The sequence below is a fragment of the Daphnia carinata genome, chromosome 5, assembly GCF_022539665.2.
Source record: "Daphnia carinata strain CSIRO-1 chromosome 5, CSIRO_AGI_Dcar_HiC_V3, whole genome shotgun sequence".
NCBI lineage: Eukaryota > Metazoa > Arthropoda > Branchiopoda > Diplostraca > Daphniidae > Daphnia > Daphnia carinata.
The window spans coordinates 6,427,190-6,450,246 of NC_081335.1; the positions used below are offsets into that span (position 1 = coordinate 6,427,190).

The 23,057-nt window shown below is 33.8% G+C and overlaps 1 protein-coding gene across 1 annotated transcript; it reads right to left on the reverse strand.

Moving 5' to 3' along the window:
* Positions 1-1,165: 1,165 nt before the first annotated feature.
* LOC130703011 (N-acetylneuraminate 9-O-acetyltransferase-like) lies at positions 1,166-22,822 on the reverse strand. The gene is made up of 5 exons (XM_059495309.1): positions 22,676-22,822; positions 11,805-12,036; positions 11,512-11,707; positions 7,045-7,273; positions 1,166-1,861 (listed from the first exon to the last, which is right to left on the reverse strand). The coding sequence occupies exons 2-5, from the start codon at positions 11,955-11,957 to the stop codon at positions 1,663-1,665; spliced, it is 777 nt and encodes a 258-aa protein (XP_059351292.1). The 5' UTR covers positions 11,958-12,036; positions 22,676-22,822; the 3' UTR covers positions 1,166-1,662.
* Positions 22,823-23,057: the final 235 nt, after the last annotated feature.

Genomic DNA, 23,057 nt, shown 5'->3' on the forward strand with positions numbered 1-23,057 from the left:
AAGCCTTGAAGACTAATGAAAACCTCATGTAAAAAATTTATATTCAGGTTGACCACCCCCATTTTCTAGTTCTAGGTCCCTAAACACACAATGTAAATCTTTATAATATTTTACATTATACTTACATTCTAATTTTTGGAATACTTTAATGCAAAAACAATTTGACATAAAAAAAAATTCCAGATCACCAAAGTGCACATGTTACTACGATATAACACATGTCAGCAAGTTTCTCCCCGATATAATGTTCTCGGTCGTCGTCCATTTTCTTGATGGCGTTTGAGATTTCATGCCTACCAATTCCATCCTTGTGGTAGATACCTAGTGCTCTACCATATAGTAGAGGACTGATAGATACCTTACCAATCTTCTACTTGCTGAAAGCAGACAATTTTTTCTACTATTCTTCTACCTTTTCAGTTCTATCACGTATGGTAGTCAAAAAGTAGGAAAATGGTAAAAGGCGAAAATCGAGAGTGTAATTAAGAAATATACTGTAGGTGTGAAAGTTTGTACGTGAAAATATAACTACCTAACGTTGTGATGAGTCCATCGCGGCCACATTTGGTAATGAACTACCTTTCTGTTGCTGTTTCTTTGTACGTTTAGTAGATCTCAATTTAGCTCATGTAGCAAATATGTATGTAAGAAATATTAGTTTGAAAATGCTTAAGTAAGTTTTTAAAGTTAATCATCACCTTGATTTGAACTGGTTCTCATTCAACGATGAACCTAAAACATTAAATAAACAATCAAAGCTTGTGACAAAAGATAAACAACCAAACATAAAACTGTTTTTACTTGAACGTGATGGTGCAAATAAACGTTTTTCATTAAACGCATACTTTATGAACACTCAATCTTTCACTGGAGATTTTTTTCCTATGACACTTCAAATTTCCTCCCCGAATGTGATTTTTCTTGTATAAACTGCCTGATTATTGGCAAGAAGATTATTTATCTCACTACACTTTACGTCTAACAGTGAGGTACAGTACCCACAACAAGAATTTGATCATCCTCTGCGAATTTTGGTATTTTAATCCGCGTGAGATAGGCCCTACAGTGTCTCGCGCCGGAATTATTTTGAATATGAATCATGCCCATAGAATGATCGCGATTTTTTCATTAGAAAGATGAAGTAGTGTTCTTGATCTTTATGATTTTTTATTTAAAATTCCTTCAAAGGGTCTTAATATAAACCATAGGGTGGAAATATTGGATCACCTCCAAGAGAGTCCGTTTACATTGTTCCTACCGATAGCCTTAGGATTTGTTGGGTAACAAAAGTAGAGAAGTAATGTGAAATGGCTATGGTATCCATTAACAATTTTTTATGTACTAGAATAGGTACAATTTAATATTCAAAATTCTAGTTCTAAATTTATCGTCTTTTCGGAAATGCTTCTGCCACCCTTCGCAAATTGTATCCACATCTGAAAACAAAAATCACGTAATAATATGTTTTTACTACAAAACTTGTCGATAAAACCAAAAAAAATTGTTGTGCATATCTTGGCAATTTTTTCAGGGATAAAATCAACGAAACTGATGTAATTTTTGTTGGGGAGGGGGGGGAGGGGAGCTATAGCCCCAATATGGTTATGAAAAAAAATGAATAATTAGTGGCTCTTCTCTCTTCTTCAAATATGATCTGTTTTTCTATGTTTTATAACAAATCTCATTAAGAATCAACTGCATGGCCGAATACAATGCTGCAGTTCCTGGATGAATGTAATCAAGGCAGCTGAAAAATCCATCCACACTTATGTTGTACTCATCGCGTTGTAGGAGAAAACAGCTTCGAATGTATTCTTCGACAAAAATATTTCCAGAATTCCAAATAGTAACACCAATTTTTCTAAAATGACAGCAACATTTGTTGTAAAAGTTTACCATTACACTGCTTAACAAATGCAAAACTTTTTCGTTAATAATAAAATCCCCACATGTTTGTCAAAGCAGTTCTGAGGATTTCAACCCAAAAACTTTTGGTTACGAATTTTTCATGGCTTATTCCACAAAAAATTATAGTTTATGTACCCTTAATTATTCATCGAAATAAAAAAAAATGTCTTAGTGTCGAGACTTGAATAAAACAACCGAACCTTAGATCAGTAGGTCTATGTCTTACCACTATACCATATGAGATATAGTTTACATGACACGAGTTTAAATAAAATTCAATTCAAGTGCGTTGGATGAAAGAATTTTTTTTTTATTTTTGAAAAGACTTGGAATTAATTGGTTTTACGTGCTAGACTTTGGTTTTCGAACATCTGTCATATTTTTTTTTGCGAAATTGATAATTATAAATTTATTTAAACTTATGCATAATTTTAAAATGGTAATTTGAAACAAATGAAATATAAAAAAAAATAATATTATAATTTGAGAAATAGTTATAGAAATAATAGAATAATTAAGAACAGAAATAAAAAGTTACAGAAAATAATAGGAAATAGAAAAAGTTAATACTATAAAGTTCAACTTACGCATTTATGCGGAACGTTTGGGATACAAGTGGCTAAGTAAAAATAATAACCTGCTTCTTATAACTTTCCAAATCAACAAATTATGCCGGTTTATTCATTCCAGGGGTCCACATGTCTGACCATTTTGAAGTTATTATACCCCAATATAATAATGGTACTAGTAATTTTGGGCTTGAGCCCGCCCACGGCCAAGAGGGGAAGGGGGAGTATTTTTGGAGAAAGGGAAAGGGGTCACTTTTAACGCGTTTTTTCGTAATTTGCGCCAGTCAATCGGTCTACGCTATTTTTTGGCCAGTCGGCTCTGTAGTCTTTCCGCGAAACAGAATTCTCCCTTTTTCTACCCGCCGTACCGCTTACTATCTCTGTTCCCCAAAATGCCCGCTGTAGTAACCAGTTTTTCTAATATTTGCTGCAGGCAAAATACGAGAACAGAAAATTTGAAAAAAAGTGAGAAGGGGGAAACGTTACGATACAGACAATGTGAGCCTTTCTCCAGCCTTCCCAAATTTCCCCTTTTCTTTAATTTGCTCACAGCCAAAAAACAAAACTCCCAATTTTCGGCAAACGTCTTAAATTTTGCCGCCAAAACAAACAAACAAAAAATCACATGCTTTTTTTTATATGTTGGAAAAAAATTCCATCAAGCACTAATAATATATTATTATTTTTTCGGCGACCGGGGCAAGCGCCTTTTTTTCTGGAGGATACTGTACACAGTCTTGGAACCTTTTATGCAAGCAACAGATTTTCATACTTTTTAAGATAACTGACCTTAGTTGCAAAAAATATTTAGGTAACTTGGTGTTATATTTGGCAACAAGTGTTTAAATTTCCGAAAATCCCAGTTATTAGAAACTGTGTGCGTTTAGGCAATTGAAACTTTGGTTTACCATTGAGAAGCATCTGTGATCGAACAGCAAATAACGATAATTAAAACGCGTAGCAATAACAACAAAAAATTTAGCTCTCGGCGCATATGAGATTAAGATTTGAAACAAGTTTGGGCAATGGTAATCTGGGCTTTTAATTTTATGAAAAAATTTAAAATTGGTGGCTTTTAAACTTTTCGAGTTAAAAATTAAAATTGTTCTGTTCGTTTAACTATCTTTTTTCGTTTTTTTTCCACGGACGCACTAAACGCAAAAAATAATAATTATAAATAAAATTAAATACATTTGCTTTCATTTCTCTACAAGATCATTGCAATGTTTTTTACTTAAGGCTTTTTTAATTAGAATAAATTATTAGTTTTACGAAGACACATGTGAGGGCCAACTGAAAACGGTTTGCCTTGCGGTTAGCCTTAGGACAAGTGATGTGGCAAAGGTGGGAGAAATAGTTAGGGTAAATAATCAGGTGAATTTGTTTTTGCCACCACCATGTCCTACAAACCGCGGGTAGGGATAATCTATGCGAGCTGTTTTGGGGATGATCCAATATTTTATGTCTATGGGTTATCTCATAGAATCCTGAATGGATTTTAAATAAAAAGTTAGAAAGATAAAGAGCATTACTTTATCTTTCTAATGCAAAAAAAATGATAATTTTAGGTGCAAAATTGATATAAGAAAAAATTCCGCCTCAAGACACCGTAGGGCCTATCCTGTGCATGTTAAAACAATAAAATTGGAAGGGGCGATCCAATTCTTCTGGTGGGTACTGTATGTATATATATATATACCGAGAAGGGATAGAGAGAACCGTGTTCGTGCAACTGGATCGATTTCCGGCCCGTGCTCTTTGGCTGATGACGTCAAACAATGTGGGGACTGCGGGGAATTTTTTTCTATTTGATTTCACCCCTTTCTCAAAGTTTTTCACTGAATTTTAAACACTCATTTTGGCTACGCCACTGAATTTTAGGTGAAAAAAAAGGGGGGGGGCAAATATAGGACCCTAACACTTTTTAAAGGTTTATCTCTGAAAAGTGATGTAAAGGCAAAGGTTAGACCACATTTTCCTGTGAGTTTTCTTTACATATTTTTTTTAATGGAAGAATATTCACGAAGAAACTTTGTTGGTACTCGTGGAAACATTAGGCTTTCTCAAACATTGGATTACCGCCGACAGGAGCCTTCCGAAGCCAATGATTTCAAGCTAAAATTTTTAATGATATAAGCTTAGATATTGAAGCTAACCCAGACCCGCACGTCTCCTGCTTACTTTTGGTAAACAAAACTAGAATACTAATACTGGAATCAGTTTCGGATTTTTCGCTTCATAGGTGGAAGTTATCGCACTTGACCATAGCATGCTCAAATCTCGAGCATTCAAACAAAATTGTTGTAAAATACTAAGTTTTTAGACCAAAAATCGTTCGGCAGTAGGTCTACTATTTTTTTATAAGAATAAAATCAGTCTTAAAGAAGAGATGCCTAAATATGATAGACAATTGTCTTCCTTTTCCTGACAGTTTTGTAGACTTATTAGCACCGAGAGAGTGTGCCTAGAAAAATATAGATACAAAATGTTTCATGGTATGTCGCGTAAATTTCTTTATCTCATTCCTTATGTTATCTAGGCAACTGCTACGCCTATCAGTTTTCTAATCCATTCTCAACGTAAAGCAAAAATAATTTTTCAAATTTTGGTAATATCTTTTTAATGACTTAACGTTATCTTGCATGCTTTAAGTTAATCCGCTTTTCTTTTATGTTATCATAATTCGAATCTACAGCCTTTGGATTCGTAGTACCATAATATACCACTGTGCTACTGTAAATGTGAAATAATAACAATCAAGTGTTGAAGTAAACGATACCTTAGTTGAATTGCAATTCACCTCAGCGCAAACGAGTATTCAAATATTGCGCAAAAATGGGCCTTAAGTCTTAGGATTATTAAACTGTTGAGTTAACATACACAAATATTAATTTAGGCTTGAAGCCTTTGGGGGTTGTATGTGAAAATTTATTCCCCTGAAATCTGCAAATTTGTAATTTTACATCGAAAACTAATTTTGACTAAACTAATTCTAACTTAATTTTAGTTTCCCCTTCAGAAATAAAATTTTTTTACAAGAAGTTGACAAATTTCATGAACCAAAGTATGATGAACCCGTTTAAGATAGCTAGTTTTAAAATAGGGGAAGTAGGGCCTAGTTGGAACAAAAAACACATTTTTGTTCCCTACGATTACAAAAATCGTCCAACTAAATTAAAAAATATATAGATTTGTAACCAGTTATCTCAGTTACACAAAAATATTTTTTTTTTGGGGGGAGGGGGGGATTCGGCAAAGATGAACATCTGCTATGGGTAAATAACTGGAGGTACCTCAAGATGTTTCAATTGCCAATCCTTCTTGGCAATTGAAACACGGCGTCTGGGCAATTGAAACGTGGGTTTTCCCATAAGAGAGCTCGCGGTTTTACGAAGAAACTAAAATGACGATATCTCAGAATCTGGGATACGTATTTTGATGAATTTTTTACAGTAATACAAAATATCTTAATCTCTATTTTTTAAGATGTTTTATAACTTTATGTAATAACTAAATATTATTTAATGAATTTCGGTAGTTTCCTGAATTACAGCTAATACGCTGCATAGGGCTATAACACCGTTGCCAGACTACAGTAAGGGGATTCGCATACGGAAATCGCAATTGGAAAACGGTGTTCCAATTGCCCCTAATATGGGTCTTTACGGAGTTTTAATGTTTATAGGATATAAAAGCGAGCTACGAAAAAATTAATGTAATCAGTTTATAGAAAAATAAATTAGGTATGATTTAAGATCTTTTTTTATAATTTCCTCCATCGTTCAAGGGGTTAAAATGAAAAAGTTGTCTGGGCAAAACTAGAAATGGACCGTAACAAAATTTCTTTTGGGGATAACTCGAAAACTTTTAGAGTATAAAGCATCTAATTTTTTCTAAAAATAAGCAACCCTAATTCCTATTATCTCAAATTTTTGAACAAAATCCCTGTCATACTTTGAATGGTATAATTTTTGTTTCAATTGCCTAGCGTTCCAATTGCGCCCTACCTCCCCTATGCTTTTTGGAATAAAAGAAATTGTTTTTACCTAGAACCATGCTTGCGCCACAAAAAAAATTAAATTTTACGCATAAACAATATATTTGAAACTCTTAAAAAAATTTTTGAAATGTTCTAGCGAAAAATATTTAGACCGTAAATACGCCAACATTTGATGGTAAATGTTAAACATTAAAAGTGGCACAGTGGTATATGATATAAGACTACGAAATTCACAATTTGAGATCGGCTACTGCAAACACATATGGAAAAACAAGGAATTTGAAGTTTTCAAGGAAGAGCTATTTAAACTTTAAAAAATTACGTGTTACGATGTTCACTTTCTGAATAAACTTCGTAAATTGCGTTGCTTCCTAGGCCCTCGAATTCAAAAGTAGATAAATTTTTGTTTGTTTTAACCTTTCAAAGGGGTTATAAAATCAAGGAGACTATGTGTCATCGACAATGGCGCAAAGGAATGGATCTGCTGCATTATGAGATATTGTTCTTACATCACATAGTCATCTCTTCTTAGAGAGTATTAAAACACCACCATCTACTCACACCTACCTCAAAAGTTCTTCTGATACTAAATTGTATTGATGTATCTTTGCTGAATGAATGTCCGTGTTGTGGCTTTCGTTCTGTCCAAATAGCTCAATCACTGGATACTGCTTTAGCCAGATAACTTGGCTGTTGACTGTCATGCGGTTGAGTAATGGCAAAAGTTCTTTTAGCCTGTGCAAATATTCTTCTAAAGAAGAATGGTTTTCGCGAATCATGTGATGTACAGCCATACCTAAAATGATTTAAAAAGTTTTAAACAGCAACTTCTTTGACGGATAAAATGTGCAAACTGCATTAAACGTTAATTTTTTCCACTTTTAACAACCATTTAATAAGGAAACAAAACATGCTACCGTTGGGTATAGGAATTACTATCGCTACCATTTGAAAACCATCGATTTTCTAAACAAGAAAAAAGTACATCCTTTTCCATATATCCAAGTTGTTTACCTTTCCCTTTATCTATTTAAAAGTACGAAAATCTTTTTTAATTAACATACAGCTTTTTAAGTGCGATCAAATTCTTTTTAAGTTCTTAAAATGTTTAAGCATTTTGCAAAACAGGACATTGTCTCGCGATTCCGATAATTTTTCGAGGAGAGTTCCTTTTCTTAAAAAACAAGATATACCGAAGGATTTTATCCAAATATGATGAGTATGGCTGATATACTGCAGGTGTCCAAAGTTTCGACATTTTCAAAAGGTCGAAACGGGTTTCGTGCGCATTTAATTCTTCGACCCATTTACAGTAAGAATTAAATATATTTTATTAAACAGAATATGTAAATGGCAAAAAATTCTTCATTTTAAAATTAATGCGAGCTTTGTTGGATTTCACATCTCCCAGGGCATTAATTTCATAAAGTCGTTTTTACAAATTACATCTGTTATTATAGAAATTTTTATTCATCCTAGACAAAAGAGGTTTTTGTTCCTGAAGGTTATACATTCTAAATGTATCACCTATATTTGCCACTGAAATATAAAAATAAATAATTTTAAGCGAATTTATTTATTTTTTACCAAAGTTTTAAATTCTAAATGAAGTCTTATAGAATTTAAATTAAAAAAAATAATACATATTTTTTAAATTGAAAAATACACAAATTTTTACGAAAATCAATTTTTCAAAAATACACCCACACAAAAACGAAATCCGTGATATGTTGCAACTGGTTCTGGGTGTTTTTGGCGTGGAATGACCCTCAAACACGTTTATCATACTTAGTATTTGCCAATTTGTTAACTATTCGTTAAAGATTTTATACATTAAACGTAAAAAAAAGTAGGAAAAAGTGAACGTGATCTTAGATTTTTAGAAAGGATGGCATAGTTCCACGATAAGTGCGTACGTTTGCAAAAAGTTGCGAAAAGGGGAAAAGGGAGGAAGTAGAGTAGGTCTTTTTTGTTATCTTCTTTGAAGTGAAATAGCAGTTACCTTTGGAGAGATTATAATGATGGTGAACTAGAGGAAAGAGATGGTGGTGTTCCAACCACCAGCTCACAAACATGATTCTTGTTCTCTACGAGTAAGAAAATCGTCCAAGTAAGCCAAAAATATATAGTTTTATAGCTAGGTTTATATTATTGTTTATATTATTATATTATAGTAGTTTATAGTGTTTATTTGTTTATAGCTAAGCTGCATAACAACTATTTCTTTGTGGAGGCTCGGGACAGGTGAACAGCTGTTATGGGTAAAAAATTGGAACTACTTCAAATGTTTCAATTGCCAATCCTTCTGGATAGTTGAAACAGGGCGTCGGAGCAGTTGAAATGAGAGTGTTCCCATAACGAAGCTCCAGTTTTTAAGAAACAACTAAAATGACGATATCTCAGATCCTGGGACGCGTATTTCGATGAAATTTTTACTGTAATACAAAAAATTGTATTCTACATTTTTAAAGATATTTTAAAACTTCCTGTAGTAACTAGATATTATTTTAGGAATTTCATTAATTTTCTTAATTAGCAGTTAGCAAAATACAGTCAATAATAAAGGAAAATGGTTGCTAATGTGAACACTAAATTCATATAACAACATATCTTGCATGTTCAAACATACATCATAATTGCTATTAATGAAAATAATTGTATTTGGCTAATTAATTTGCTTCACCAAAGTTGTGAAATTTTTTTACATTGTCAATAGGATAATTATCAAAATTGGAAATTTTAAAAGCAGTATTTGGCTGATCGTTGCAACGACTAGAACACCGTCGCCAAATTACAGGAAAGCGGACGCGCATGCGGAAAGTGGCAATTGAAACAAGTTGTTCTATTTACCAATAGGCCATAGCATGGGTCTTCACGGAATTTAATTGTTTATAAGTTTTTAAAAGGAGCTAGGAAAAAATAATGTAATGAGCTTATAGATAAATGAACAAGAAATGATTCAAGAACTTTTTTCTATAATTTCCACCATCGTTTAAGGGGCTAAAATGGAAAACTTGCCTGGGCGAAAACGAGAAATGAACAATAAAAACATTTTTTTTTGGATAATTTGAAAACTTTTAGAATCTAAAGGATCTATTTTTTTTCTAAAAAAAATCTACCCTTTTCCTGTTATCCCAGCTTTCTTGAACGAAATCTCAATCATACTTAGTGTGGTAAAAAATTTTTTTCAATTGCCTAGTGTTCCGTTTACGCCCACCATCCTCTACTATCTCTTTTCCCGTACAAATTATGTGCTATTTTCTGGACCATATTTAAAGAAAATGGTAGACCAAATTTTGTTGGGTATTTTTTACGTCACTTTCTAGATAGCAGCCAGACTTTTCGAAAAAAAATGGGATAAATAGGAGCACTTGGCGAATTTTTGCTCGCCCCGAGTGAAATACGGACTAAATTCGGCCAAAACGTATATACGGTTGTGCAGGGTTGGGCTACCGCGGTATGGTGGCACTACCGCTACCGCGGTATTTGCTTTGAAATGCTACCGCTAACGTTGCCGATAGTACAAAATACCAAAAACCGGTAACGGAATTTTTAGGTCATCTAGCGATGCGAATATTAATCTTTTCCTGTTTGTAACGGCATTTTTAGTACATATTTCAAAACGTGTTGATTCAGATTTGCAAAGTCTCTTAGTTTCATCAGGGTGACAGTGAATAATCGTTAGGCTAGAATTCATTATGGCACCAACCCCAACGAATCGCTCTGAAAGGTAATTTCGTGTTTCTTGTTCAAGTAAGTAATATGCTCTCGCATCATTTGATTTTCAGGAAATCTAAACCCCAGCCGACTAACAAACTGCTTGCAAAAACTCGATCGGCCAGGTAAAGTAATAAATAATTTTATTACTAACGCTTCTCTCGATAAAGGTAAAATATTTCCATTTCATTACGTACAGGAAGTTGCAGTGAAATGTGGCGGTTTTCTCTATGTTTTGTTTGCCAAACCTGACACATTTCGCTGCAACCTCCTGTACATAATGTTCTTACCTATAGATTCTATATTTTCTTACTCCACACAGAGTCCTCATCCCCAGAAAAAGTGGTGATCGAAGAAGTAAATTTTGTTCAAAGTTCTTCACAGGGTTTGAGGGACCTCGATCAATCAAATACCTCTCAATTTTAACAGATGTTAGTTCAATTACCCTTAAAAACTGCATTCTTAATTTTGAAGGTTTATCTAGGCTAATACTTGAAATGTGTTATGGTTGCTACCGCAACAGTTTTTAAAATTTTGAAGTGTTACAGCTGATCAATAGCATATTGTAAAAAACCTTGCTATTAAATGGGTGTACTTCAAGTTATTGTAGAGAAATTAAAATTATAATTGACTAGTTTACCGTATCTTTAAGGAATATTTTTCTATTCCAAACAGGTAATTTTTAATTTCCTACTGATGATAATAACAGGTCACAAGTTTATTCAAGTATGGATATTGCCTTTGAACCATCTCTCGACATATTCACCAACATTAGTGAGGTGACAAATAGTTCTCTACGACCAGAAGCAAAAGGGAAAAAACCCCTAAAATTTTGAAAACACAAAAATATCGTGGCAATTGAAGTATATCATCGGGGGAATTGTAACGTTGGTTTTCCCATAAGCACTGATGACTATACTACTAACCAATAGCACCGTAATTTTACTGTGAATAAAATAACCCTAGACTTATTTATTATTACTTATGATAAATTTTTTTGTCATTCAGTGAGTAAAACCGAAAAAATTACAGGCGAAGAAGAATCATGTGGACCTCCAAATTTTAATTTGGTTTTATATCTAAAAATTGCGTGGGTCAGGAACTTGAGTTTCTTTTTACCAACAGCCTTCATTACTGTTACCCCAAATTTTTTTTCAAAACTATCATACGTCAAGTGCTAGATTATTTGTTTCAACTGCCCTGCGTTTCAATTGATCGCAATCTCTCCTATATATTAAATTTCTCCGGATTAGAGTATTTCACAGGTTATTGTTAGCTTTATGGATAAAGTTTTTTAGCTTATTGTGAATCTCTTACCCAAAATAAAGAAGACAACGTCTGCGGTGTGTTGAATCTTTTGTGGAATAATATCTTTAGTGCAATTTTCAAGAAAAGGCCGCCAGAAGAAGGACAACCTTAAGTTCAGTAATCTACTGGTAACACTCACGTCCTGGTGCAGTTTGTATAAGGAATTAAGTCTCGGTTCTATTTCCAGATCATAGTGGGGAATGAACTAAAGAGAAAAAGTATGATTACAGCCTTACGGCGAAAGGTTGTCGTATCGCCTGTCTTTCATAGAGATGAGGTGCACTAAAGAAAGGGGTCAACACCTTAAGGAAGTTCAAAAAAATTTGCCGCAACCGTGAGTCTCCAATAAAAATAAAATTTAAATGTTCCGTCCTGTTGAATGTTCTTTCATTTGCTTTTCTACTAAACAGCCTGTTAGCACATGCCACTGCGTCTCTAGGGTTGAACCACCTCATCCGGCAATGGGGGTGTACATTTCGCGGTCCATATACCTCTTCACCACATACGGATAGTGTTCGATCTAGATAAGATTGGCTAAAAAAATAGTGTACTATTTACTTTGTTTATACATACTGTGTGCATCACTTAACATAACGCATCTATTTTCTTCTTGAAGGCCCATGTTACTTATGGCTGACCACAAGTCGGTTAGTTTACTCAAAAATACGAGGTAGATACTTAGGGCAGGAAGAGGAGTGGTTGGAACAATAAACTCATTTTTGTTCCCTATGATTACAAAAATCGTCAAACTAAACTAAAAAATATATAGATTTGTAGTCAGTTATCTCAGCTACATTAAAATATCTTTTTTTGGTTGGTTCGGCAAAGATGAACGTCTGCTATGGGTAAAAAACTGGAGGTACCTCAAGATGTTTCCATTGCCAACTCTGCTCGGCAATTGAAACAGGGCGTCTGGGCAATTGAAACGTGGGTTTTCCCATAAGAGAGCTCGCGGTTTTATGAAGAAACTAAAATGACGATATCTCAGAATCTGGGATACGTATTTTGATGATTTTTTTACAGTAATACAAAGAATTTTAATCTTCATTTTTTAAGATGTTTTATAACTTTATGTAGTAACTAAATATTATTTAATGAATTTCGGTAGTTTCCTGAATTACAGCTAATACGGTGCATAGGGCAATAACACCGTTGCCAGACTACAGTAAGGGGACCTCGCATACGGAAAGCGCAATTGGAGAACGGTGTTCAAATTGCCCCTAGCATGGGTCTTTACGGAGTTTTAATGTTGATAGGGGATAAAATTTAGCTAGGAAAAAATTAATGTTATCAGTTTATAGCTTAATGAACGATGAATGATTCAAGACCTTTTTTATAATTTCATCTATCGTTTAAGGGGCTAAAATGGAAAATTTTAATGATTTCGTCCATCGTTTTAGGTGTAAAAACGAAAAAATTATCTAGGAAAAAACTACACATGGACAGTCAAAAAACAACGTTCTAGGATAACTCGAAAACTTTTAGAGTCTAAAGCCTCCAATTTGTTCTAAAAATGTACAACCCTAATTCCCGTTAGCTCAAATTTCTTAAACTAAATCTCTTACATACTTCAAGTGGTAGAATTTTTGTTTCAATTGACTAGCGTTACAATTGCGCACTGCCTCCCCTATGAAACAAAAATATTTTCCAATGAAGGAGACAATTTTTTATTTGGTTGCGGGCGGAACTTATGTTTCGTTTAGGCTTGGTTTGAAATTAAGGTGAAACTCCACTGAAGTATTAATACTTGTTTGCTCAAGTGTTATGGCAAGTTCTTAGTGCCATTATTATCACCCGCACCTTATAGCCCAGCACCTCAACCTCGGATGCTATCCAGCACCCGCATCTCAACCTCGGATGTTATCCAGCATCCGCCCCTCAACCTGGGATGCTATGCTTTACCCCGCTATATTAATGCGCTATTAGAAAAGCTATCTCGTTCGGATATTTCAAAAGCTATCCTTCAAAACTATGATGCCGCCTGTCGGAAAACGGGACTAGGAGTGGGACTTCTATACATTACACATTTGGTATCTCTTTTTCAAAATTATTGAGAGGTCGTAGAACATTACATAGGGGAACGTGGGGCTCTTTGGCTTCAGCGATAGTTGCCCATTTCAATATTTCGTGCGTCAAGCAGAGAGGTGTTGGTTGGAACACAAACATGATTTTTGTCCATCTCCACCTCAGAACAAGGAAATCGAAGCGTCAGACTAAGCTGAAGAAATCTATAATTTGCTGGCTAGTTATCTTTATTTAAAAAAAAAAATAGAGATACTTCAAATGTTTCCGTTTCCAATCCTTAAAGGCAATTGAAACAATGCGTCGAGGGCAATTGAAACGTGAGTTTTCCCATAAAAAAGCTGTCGTTTCTATGAAGAAACTAAAATGGCCATATCTCAGATTCTGGAATACGTATTTCGATGAAATTTTTACTATAATATAAAAAACTTATTCTATATTTTTAAAGATATTTTAAAACTTCTTGTAGCAACTAAATATTATTTAATAAATTTTTGGTAATTTTCTAAATTAGCTTCAGCATACAGTCGCTAACAAAGGTAAACGGCTGTTAGTATAAGGACTAAATTTTTATAATAGCATATCTTGCATGTTCAACCATACATTATAATTTTTATTAATGGCAATAATAAAATTTTACTATTTAGTTAGTTTAACCAAGGTTCTAAAATTTTTTTTTCAAATTTGCAGACGATATTTATCAAAATAGGAAATTTTAATAGCAGTTTTTGACTGACTTCCTGCAACGCTAGAACAAAGTTGCCAGATTGCAGGAAAGGGAACGCGCATGTTTGCGCGGAAAGAGGCAATTGAAACAATGTGTTCCATTTGCCCCTAGCATGGGTCTTCACGGAATTTTATTGTTTTTATTGTATAAAAAGAAGCTAGGAAAAAAATATATATTCAGTTAATAGATAAATGAACCAGGAAGTAAGAACTTTTTTTTTTATTTTTTCCATTGTTTAAGGGGTTAAAAGGAAAAAGATGTATGGGCAAAAACTAGAAACGGACCGTAAACAAAGCGTTTTGGGATAACTCAGAAACCTTCAGAGTGTAAAACCTAAAATGTTTTCCAGAAACAAACAACCTTAATTCCTGTTAGAACAAATATTTTGAACCAAATCCATGTCATACATCGAGAGGTAGAAGTTTTGTTTCAAGGGCCCCGTGTTCCATTTACGCTCACCCTCCTCTGAAATTCCAACAAAATTTTTCGAATTTGGCCTACGTGTACATTATTGTAATCTGTAGTAAGCCAGATAGTTTCGTTCAATACAGCCAACGATTTATTAAATAAAAAATTCATTAATTTTCGCTTTTCCCAATTTACTGTTTTCAATCAATTAGAAAAAGTAGTCTATGAGACGTACAAATTTGAAAAAATTTGGGGTATTAGGAATACGGTCTGTAAGTTTTTAGTAAAAAGTTCAAAATACTGAAACAAATCATTTTTTACGTACTCCCAAAATTAAAGGGAACCAAAAATACGTCGAATGTTCCAATTAACCATACTTCTCTCCACTTTTCTAATATTAAATTATTTAAACAAGAAAAATTTATTTTTATGTCAAGAATTTAATTTGCTATCGTTTTTTTTTCGCACTTACTTTATATGGTAACTTTAAATTGCATAATATTGATTTTTTGGCGACACCCTCTGGGGCAAGTTGTCTTTTACTTTTACCCTTTATTTTTTTATTATAATTCGTTTCCACTGGCTAGTTCAACAAAAGACGGTTACACCTTAAGTTCGTAGAAAACGAAAATTTAAAAAATCGTACCTCAATTTTTTATGACAAGCTTACTTCCAAGGGAGGACCCTTGACTAAAAAATCTCTTCACCGTTCATAGATGCCACTAAATAATCAAAACTAATCAAAATCGAAATACTTTTTTTTTCATTTGATCGCCGATTTCGAATATTTTTAAATGATGTGATCGCCGATTAGAATTTCAATCGAAATCGCAATCGTGATTAATTTTCAATCGCGATTACGGCAGGTTTGGTCGCGCCAGTATCTTCCTGGATTACGCCCTATTAAGTCTAAAGAATTTTGCTTTAAATTTCTTTGCGCTTGTTTTTATACAAAAACCGTTTTTTACGGCATCCTTTAATTAGAAAACCAATCGTAACTTGCAATTTTAATCGTAGTGAAGAGATGCGAACGTTCTTCTATGACGCCCGTTTTAGGGTTAAAGCTCTATTGAAAAGACACTGAGCATTGCACACGACCGTGCAACTGCCGCGTCGTAAGGCCACATTCATACAAATATTTTAAAATAATAAATTATACGCCTATAAGAATAAGGCAGGCGGAGTAAACAATTTCACAGAAAAGTTCTATTTTGATCTTTGTTAGACTATAATCAAATAAAAAGGTTTGAAAACATGAAAATGGGAGCTGAAACAAAAACAATGTGACAACCCTTACTACTCGTCGCACCGGTGAGGAAGAGAACCTATCATTTCATCTGTTTTAAAAAATTCACATTATCCTTTGAAATGGCACTAATATCTTTCATTCGTTAGACTAAAACATGTGTCATCAAGCTCAGAATCCCTTCAAAACCAGAAATGAAAACTGCTACTTACTTGTTTTGAAATTTTGTTATTTTCATAGTCGCTGGAAAAAGTAACGAAACATTGCCATAAAAGAAATGGCTCCTCCACAACAAATGAAAGATGGTGATCAAAACGACAGCGGAAATTAATGTCAGTTTTTGGAATTGTAAATCTCTTTTTTTGACCTAGCAAATGACACGGTTAAATTGAACGTCTCAGCAAAATTCTGGAAATTGAAAATGGAAAATTTTTATCAATATTGAGATTTGGTCGGAATTACAAACAACGCTAAAAAATGACTGCAAAGGAAAAGTTAAGCAAAGCCTCTTCTTTAAATTTCTTTAAAAAAAACAATAGCTAATTTGTAAAGAAACGGAGTTAGCTGATCATTCGTCTTCGTAATCTCCCTAAAGGTAGTTAAATATGCGATCGGAGGAAAGTAATAAAAAAAATCCTTACTCCTCTCGTCTCCTTTCCTCGGAAACCCCATATGCGTTTACCACGGAACCGTTCTTTATCTTGACATTTTTTTCACACTCTCCTTCACTTTTAGTTCAATTTCTTGATCTTCAACGTCAAATGGCCTAATTAAATATTTAAAAATAATATCTAGCTGATATCATACTAACATTGTTTATGGCACGGCGTCAAGACACAAAACATTCATTGTAGGATGATGGATTTCGTACAACTTTAGCAGTATTAATCAAAGCTATTTTACAATTCAAGATGTAATTAATTAACAGAAAACTCAGCAGGCTTGCTTTGTTTACTAGGATGAACACATTTCTGGCTAAAATTTCACTGTTCTATAATATTATTCAATAGCAATCAAAATCATTGTAAATCTTTTTGTACCTGGAAATACCTGCCAAATGGTAGATAAATGGTAACAGCTACCATGAGGCGACCAGAAAAGTAGTAGGATTCTCCACATTTCTCAGTTCTACCATGTAGCTACTAAGTGGAAACGTGCCATACCAACTATGAAATAAAAAGCGCTTTCCCCCCCGCAATTAGTGCCAAATGTAGTAGACTTACATCTACGGTACTGGTGGTAGGTTAATGGTGGACATGTTGTAGGTCTACCACGTTGATATACGAGCTACCAGATAAAATATCTACCAAACTATGTACCATCGTAAAGGTAAGTAGCTATATCAACTAAAGCGGGAGTCGACTGGTAGTACCACAAGATTTACAATGCTAATGTTTAAGACGTTATGACATACTAAAGTAATGCATTATAACGAAATGCATTTGCACACATCTCGACATGGACATTTTGAAAATGCAGAACTACAGCACGATCATAAAGCAGACTATGGCCTTAGGAATAAATATGCACCCTTTGAATTTTTGGTTTCTACATTTTGTTTCTACTTATCGACTACCATATGTAGTAGAGTACGGTAGAGAAAAAATTTTGTTTACTTTTACCTAGTAGAAGAAAAGAAGATAATCTGCCATATGGTAAACGAATGGTTGCCTACCATAAAGAAGGAATTGGCAGACGAAAACACAAAAAAACAGAAATGGAGGGTCTATTTGTAGTGAGCATTGTACTTTGCTGGCAAATGACACAATAAAACTTTTTACACAACAAAATGGTTTAAGAAGCTTTTCTTCTAACATTCTGTAGGTGAATTTTATTTCCTCCTGTAAATTTTTCACGTGTTCCTTGTTTTTCCACAATTGGCTTCATTGGATTTTTTAAATTTGTAATTATGTATTACATTTTTTATTGTTATTTTAAAATTTTTAAAATAAATTAACGATTAAACAAGAAAGAGATAGAAAATATTTCATACAATAAGTACCCAATTAGTAAAAAAGGACTTGAACTGTAACCACCTACTCGTATATATTAACTGTAAAAAAACTTTGGCTTGGCAGTGAGTAGCCTACTATTTTCCAAGTTTTCAACCGAATCCGCAATTTACTCAGGAAAATATTCTAACGTATGTAGAAGAAGGTGATGAGAGGTTACGCGCGTTAGGCTGATGATATAATTGTTCAGTGGTCGAGGGTTCATATCCTACATTTTTTCATTTAAGTCAATTGCAAAATTAGCCTACCAATGCAAATACTAGGCAGATTATAGAGGATATACTTTAACCTACTTTTGCAAAATCTACGATTTTCCATTGAAGTAATAATTATTTCTACCAAACAGTAGCATGGTTCATTTGGCTACCAAATGGTAGCCAAATGTAGGGAGGAGGTTGCAATAAAAAATTGAGGGTGTAAAGTGGATTTACTTTTGGGATGAAAAAAGTAAGTAATTATTTTGGAGGGATGAAAGTAAAGCGGCAGCAGCAGTAAATGGGGATGGAGCCAAGTGAAACACGTGGTTATTAAACAAAACATTTAGCTCTCAAAGTATAACACACTATGATTTTAAAATAAAGTGGATAATTGGACTAGTTGGCACAAGAGCATGTTGGCAAATATAGTTTTTCGGGCATACCAAAAAAAATTAAAGTACTACAAAAATGAGAAGTCTGAAGCTTCTTAATTCCAAATTTTAAAGATGAGTCCGAAAGTCTCAATGGTGCATCAATGAAAAACAAACGAAGTGTAAGGGTCTAAAATCGAGTAGTCTACTTTTTAAATATTTGTGCTACTAGTGTCTCACGAAATAATTACAAGATTTAAAAATTAAAAATTATGATTTTGATTTTTCTAAAAGCAGCACTAGTTTTACAAATATAGGGGAGGTAGGGCGTGGTTAGAACAAAAAACGCATTTTTGTTCCGTACGATTACAAAAATCGTCCAACTAGACTAAAAAATATATAGATTTGTGGCCAGTTATCTCAGCTACATAACGGTATTTTTTTTTGGGTGGGTTCGGCAAAGATGAACATTTGCTATGTGTAAAAAAACTGGAGGTACAGTATGTTCCAAAAAAATCCGACTACCCCCCTTAAAAAAAAATGCCCCCTATCAACACTTAGTTAAGTTACTTAGTACTTTAGGTGGGTTATGCTAGGATATGGGAAAACGCGGAAAAAACTATACTAGACGTTTCTATGGAAACCAGACATGAATCAGCTCGCGTCCTTACATCGCTAAGAGGTAAGATAAATTGCCGTTAGGCAAAGACAAAAATTTTTAAAAATCTACCACAAATTGTGTTTGTAGTAGGCTACGGGAGACAGACTTCGGGATGGGAAGTTTCGTCTCCATGGTAACTAATTTAATGAATCATGGCATACGCGCCTTTTTCAAAATCTTTGTTCTTATGCGTTAAATTAGTATAAAAACGGGGGTTGGATTATAGAACTGCCACAGTTCATTAGTTATTCATCAGTTCATTAACTGTTGTAGAAAGAAGGGGTGTGGTATCGTTAGGCCTAGCCGGGTACTCACAACTACGAATCAAATTTCCCGAAAATTAATTGTTTTGCGCTATTTTCGCGAAACAGTTATATGAACTGTATCAGTTTTATAATCGAACCCCCGTTTTTATGCTAATTTAACGCATAAGAACAAATATTAAAAAAAAAGGCGCGTAAGCCATGATTCGTTAAATTTGTTACCATGGAAACGAGACTTCCCATCCCAAAGTCTGTCTCCCGTAGCCTACTGCAAATACAATTTGTAGTAGATTTGTAAAAATTTTTGGCTTTGCCTGCCGGCAATTTGTCTCACCTCTTAGAGATTCAAGACACTAGCTAATTCATGTCTCGTTTCTATGGTAACGTCTACTGCATTTTTTTTCCGCATTTTCCCGTATCCTAACATAACCCCCCTAACTACTAAGTAACTTAGCTATACGTTGATAGGGGGCATTTTTTTTAAAGGGGGGTAGTCGGATTTTTTTGGAACATACTGTACCTCAAGATGTTTCAACTGCCAATTCTGCTCGGCAGTTGAAACAGGGCATCTGGACAATTGAAACGTGGGTTTTCCCATAAGAGAGCTCCCGGTTTTATGAAGAAACTAATTTCTTTACAGTAGTACAAAGAATTTTAATCTTTATTTTTAAAGATATTTTATAACTTTCTGTAGTAAGTAAATATTATTTAATGAATTTTGGTAGTTTTCTGAATTAGGTTCAGAACACCGTTAGTAATCCTAAGAACGGTTAATAGTATGAAGATCAAATTTTTATAATCGAATATGGCATGTCCAGCCTTATATCATAATTGTTGTTAATGTCAGTAATTTAATTTTTAAAATTTAATTTCTTTAATCAGCGTTGTAAATAAAAACACAAACATTGTGGCAGACGATAAGTTTCAGCCACCCAGCAGGCGAAAAGTGTCAGCCACCCAGCAGACGATAAGTGTCAGCCACCCAGCAGACGATATGTGTTGATGTGCATTGTTTACTTTTAAGTAATTGGAATAGGAAAACAAGGTATCTAAATTTTTTTTTTTAAAAACTGGAGAAACTTTAACAGTAAACTCTTTGACACTTTTTTCGTCACCACACAAAATACACAACAACATTCAAAAACAAATTGAAAAAAAGAGCGCTGCTAATACGCTGTGTAGGGCTATAACACCGTTGCCAGACTACAGTAAGGGAGACCCGCATACGGAAGGGTCGCGATTGGAACAAGGTGTTCCAATTGCCCCTAGCATGGGTCTTCACGGAGTTTTAATTTTTATAGGGGATAAAATTTAGCTAGGAAAAAATTTATGTTATTAATTTATAGCTTAATGAACGATGAATGATTCAAGACCTTTTTTTAATGATTTCCTCCATCGTTTTAGGTGTGAAAACGAAAAAATTGTCTGGGCAAAACTGAAAATGGACAGTAAAAAAACAACTTTCTGGGATAACTCGAAAACTTTTAGAGTCTAAAGCCTCCAATTTTTTCTAAAAATGCACAACCAAAATTCCGGTAGGTCAAATTTTTAAAACTAAATCTATTACATACTTCAAGTGGTAGAATTTTTGTTTCAATTGCCTAGCGTTCCAATTGCGCCCTACCTCCCCTACATCTTTATTTTTTTAAAGATACAGTTCCAAGACATCCTCATTTTGGGATATTTAGTTTGGCAACAGGGGGAAGTATCAACAGTGTCTGACATCATAACAAATCCCATAAAATATAATTTAGACAGATAATTGTGTAAAATCATTCAAAATTACAAAGGAAAAGCTGAACGTGTTACATATCCAGATTGTATTTGTTAGGAACCCCTCAAATGCCACAAAGGTGCACATATAAGTTGTGAATCGAATACCAGAACAATTTTATCTGCTGACTGTTCCTTGTAGTTTATGTTTTGCTTTAATGCCGTTATAGTTTTATCGTTTTGTGGCATTTGCCCGCGATTTCAGAAGCAATAAATAATTAAAAAGATTGGGATTGGGATTGTTAAGTTTTATTCTAACCACTATCAATAAATTGATTTCCCTATAAGGGAAAGGTGGATCCGTCCCAGTTAAATTGGTAACGACTTTCTCGTGGCTATGCTTTGTGTATATCGGTACAACTTTTTTAAGAACTAAAATACAAAACTGATGTCATTTTGTTTCAAGCTATAGCTCCAAAAAAATTGTGAAAAAAATTTACGTGGACCTACCCTTGTATAATTTCATTAAACATCTGTTCAAAGTCAACTAACAGAGGATTGAACTCTTCCGAAACAAAAAAAAATATTGAATTGATATCAGGGCCTCAATGTCCGAAATGGTTTGCTATATTATCCTAACTAACATTTATATCGTTATGTTTCCTAAAATGACCTTTACAGGCTGTTTAATCTGTTACTATGTTCAATAAAAAATATTCATCAAATTCGTGATTACATTCTCCTTGTTGTAAGTTGAAAACAAGTTCAAATTTCTTCAAAATTGTGAAAAAATCCAACCAACAATAAATTTAAAGCAAAACGAAAGATAAAAAGTTAAAATCTATTGGTATTTAGATATAATTTTACGAAGATACATGTGTCCAAATAAAACGCAACTTTTTCACCAAACGCAACGTGTGTCGATTGATTGAAAAATTTAACAATAATTTTTAAAAAATATCTTCCAAAAAATGTTTCCGAAGTTAGCATCGTCGATCTGGAATTAGCAGAAATTAGTGTTTTTTATATTACTGATATTAAGATAAATTTTGCATTTCATTAGGCAGACTTAGATTGAAGAGCTTTTCATCTTATATCATTTGGTATACTTATGTTAAGAATTCCAACTTCTTGTGCCGTCGAATAAATTCGTCGAATATCCGTCGAATAATTTTACTAAGCTTTTTTTTGCGTATTAATTGATTTCATAAGTTGTTTTTTTTTTGGATAAATTACACATGTCTCCTTAAGAACAATTTCACCCATTAGGTTTGGTATTAAACTTTCTTTCTTAACTCAATTAGAACATGGAAAACAAGTAGTTTGTGTGTGAGCAGGAACGTGCCCTGTTCTCGAATCCGCGTTTTTACTTAATCCTAAAAAAATGGTATCCTATTTAAGAATGTCTAATTTCAACAACTGTATTTTCCTCCCAAAATACCATTAAATAACACTTGGTCTGGCTAGTTAATGAATATTTGATTAACTTCACATGTTACTTGAAGCACAAGCAAGTTTACACATACAAATGTTTCTTTCATATAAGTACTTACCATCGCAAATTTTGGTGTTTTTCTTGGCGAATTTTTCGGGTAAAGCTATAGAGCGAAATTTTTTGCGCTTTAGTTTTTAAGGATTTTTTCCCTTTGAGGGGAAACAAGGTAAGTGAGTGAAGACCGTACTTTATCTGTGGATTGGTGGCTGCCCCCAAGATAGGTCTGACAAACAAAAGCGATGAAAAATGATTCAGGTATCAACTATTTTCTCCTCTCATTCTGAAACATGTACTTTTTAAGATGGAAGTAAGAAATGATGAATAAAAGAGAATTTAAAGAAAAACCTTAGGTACTGTGTTTGTAAAATACAACTAAGAACACAGCTTTAATAGCGGAGAGCGGAGAAGGGGCATTCGAACACTTCTTTAAAATGTGTTCC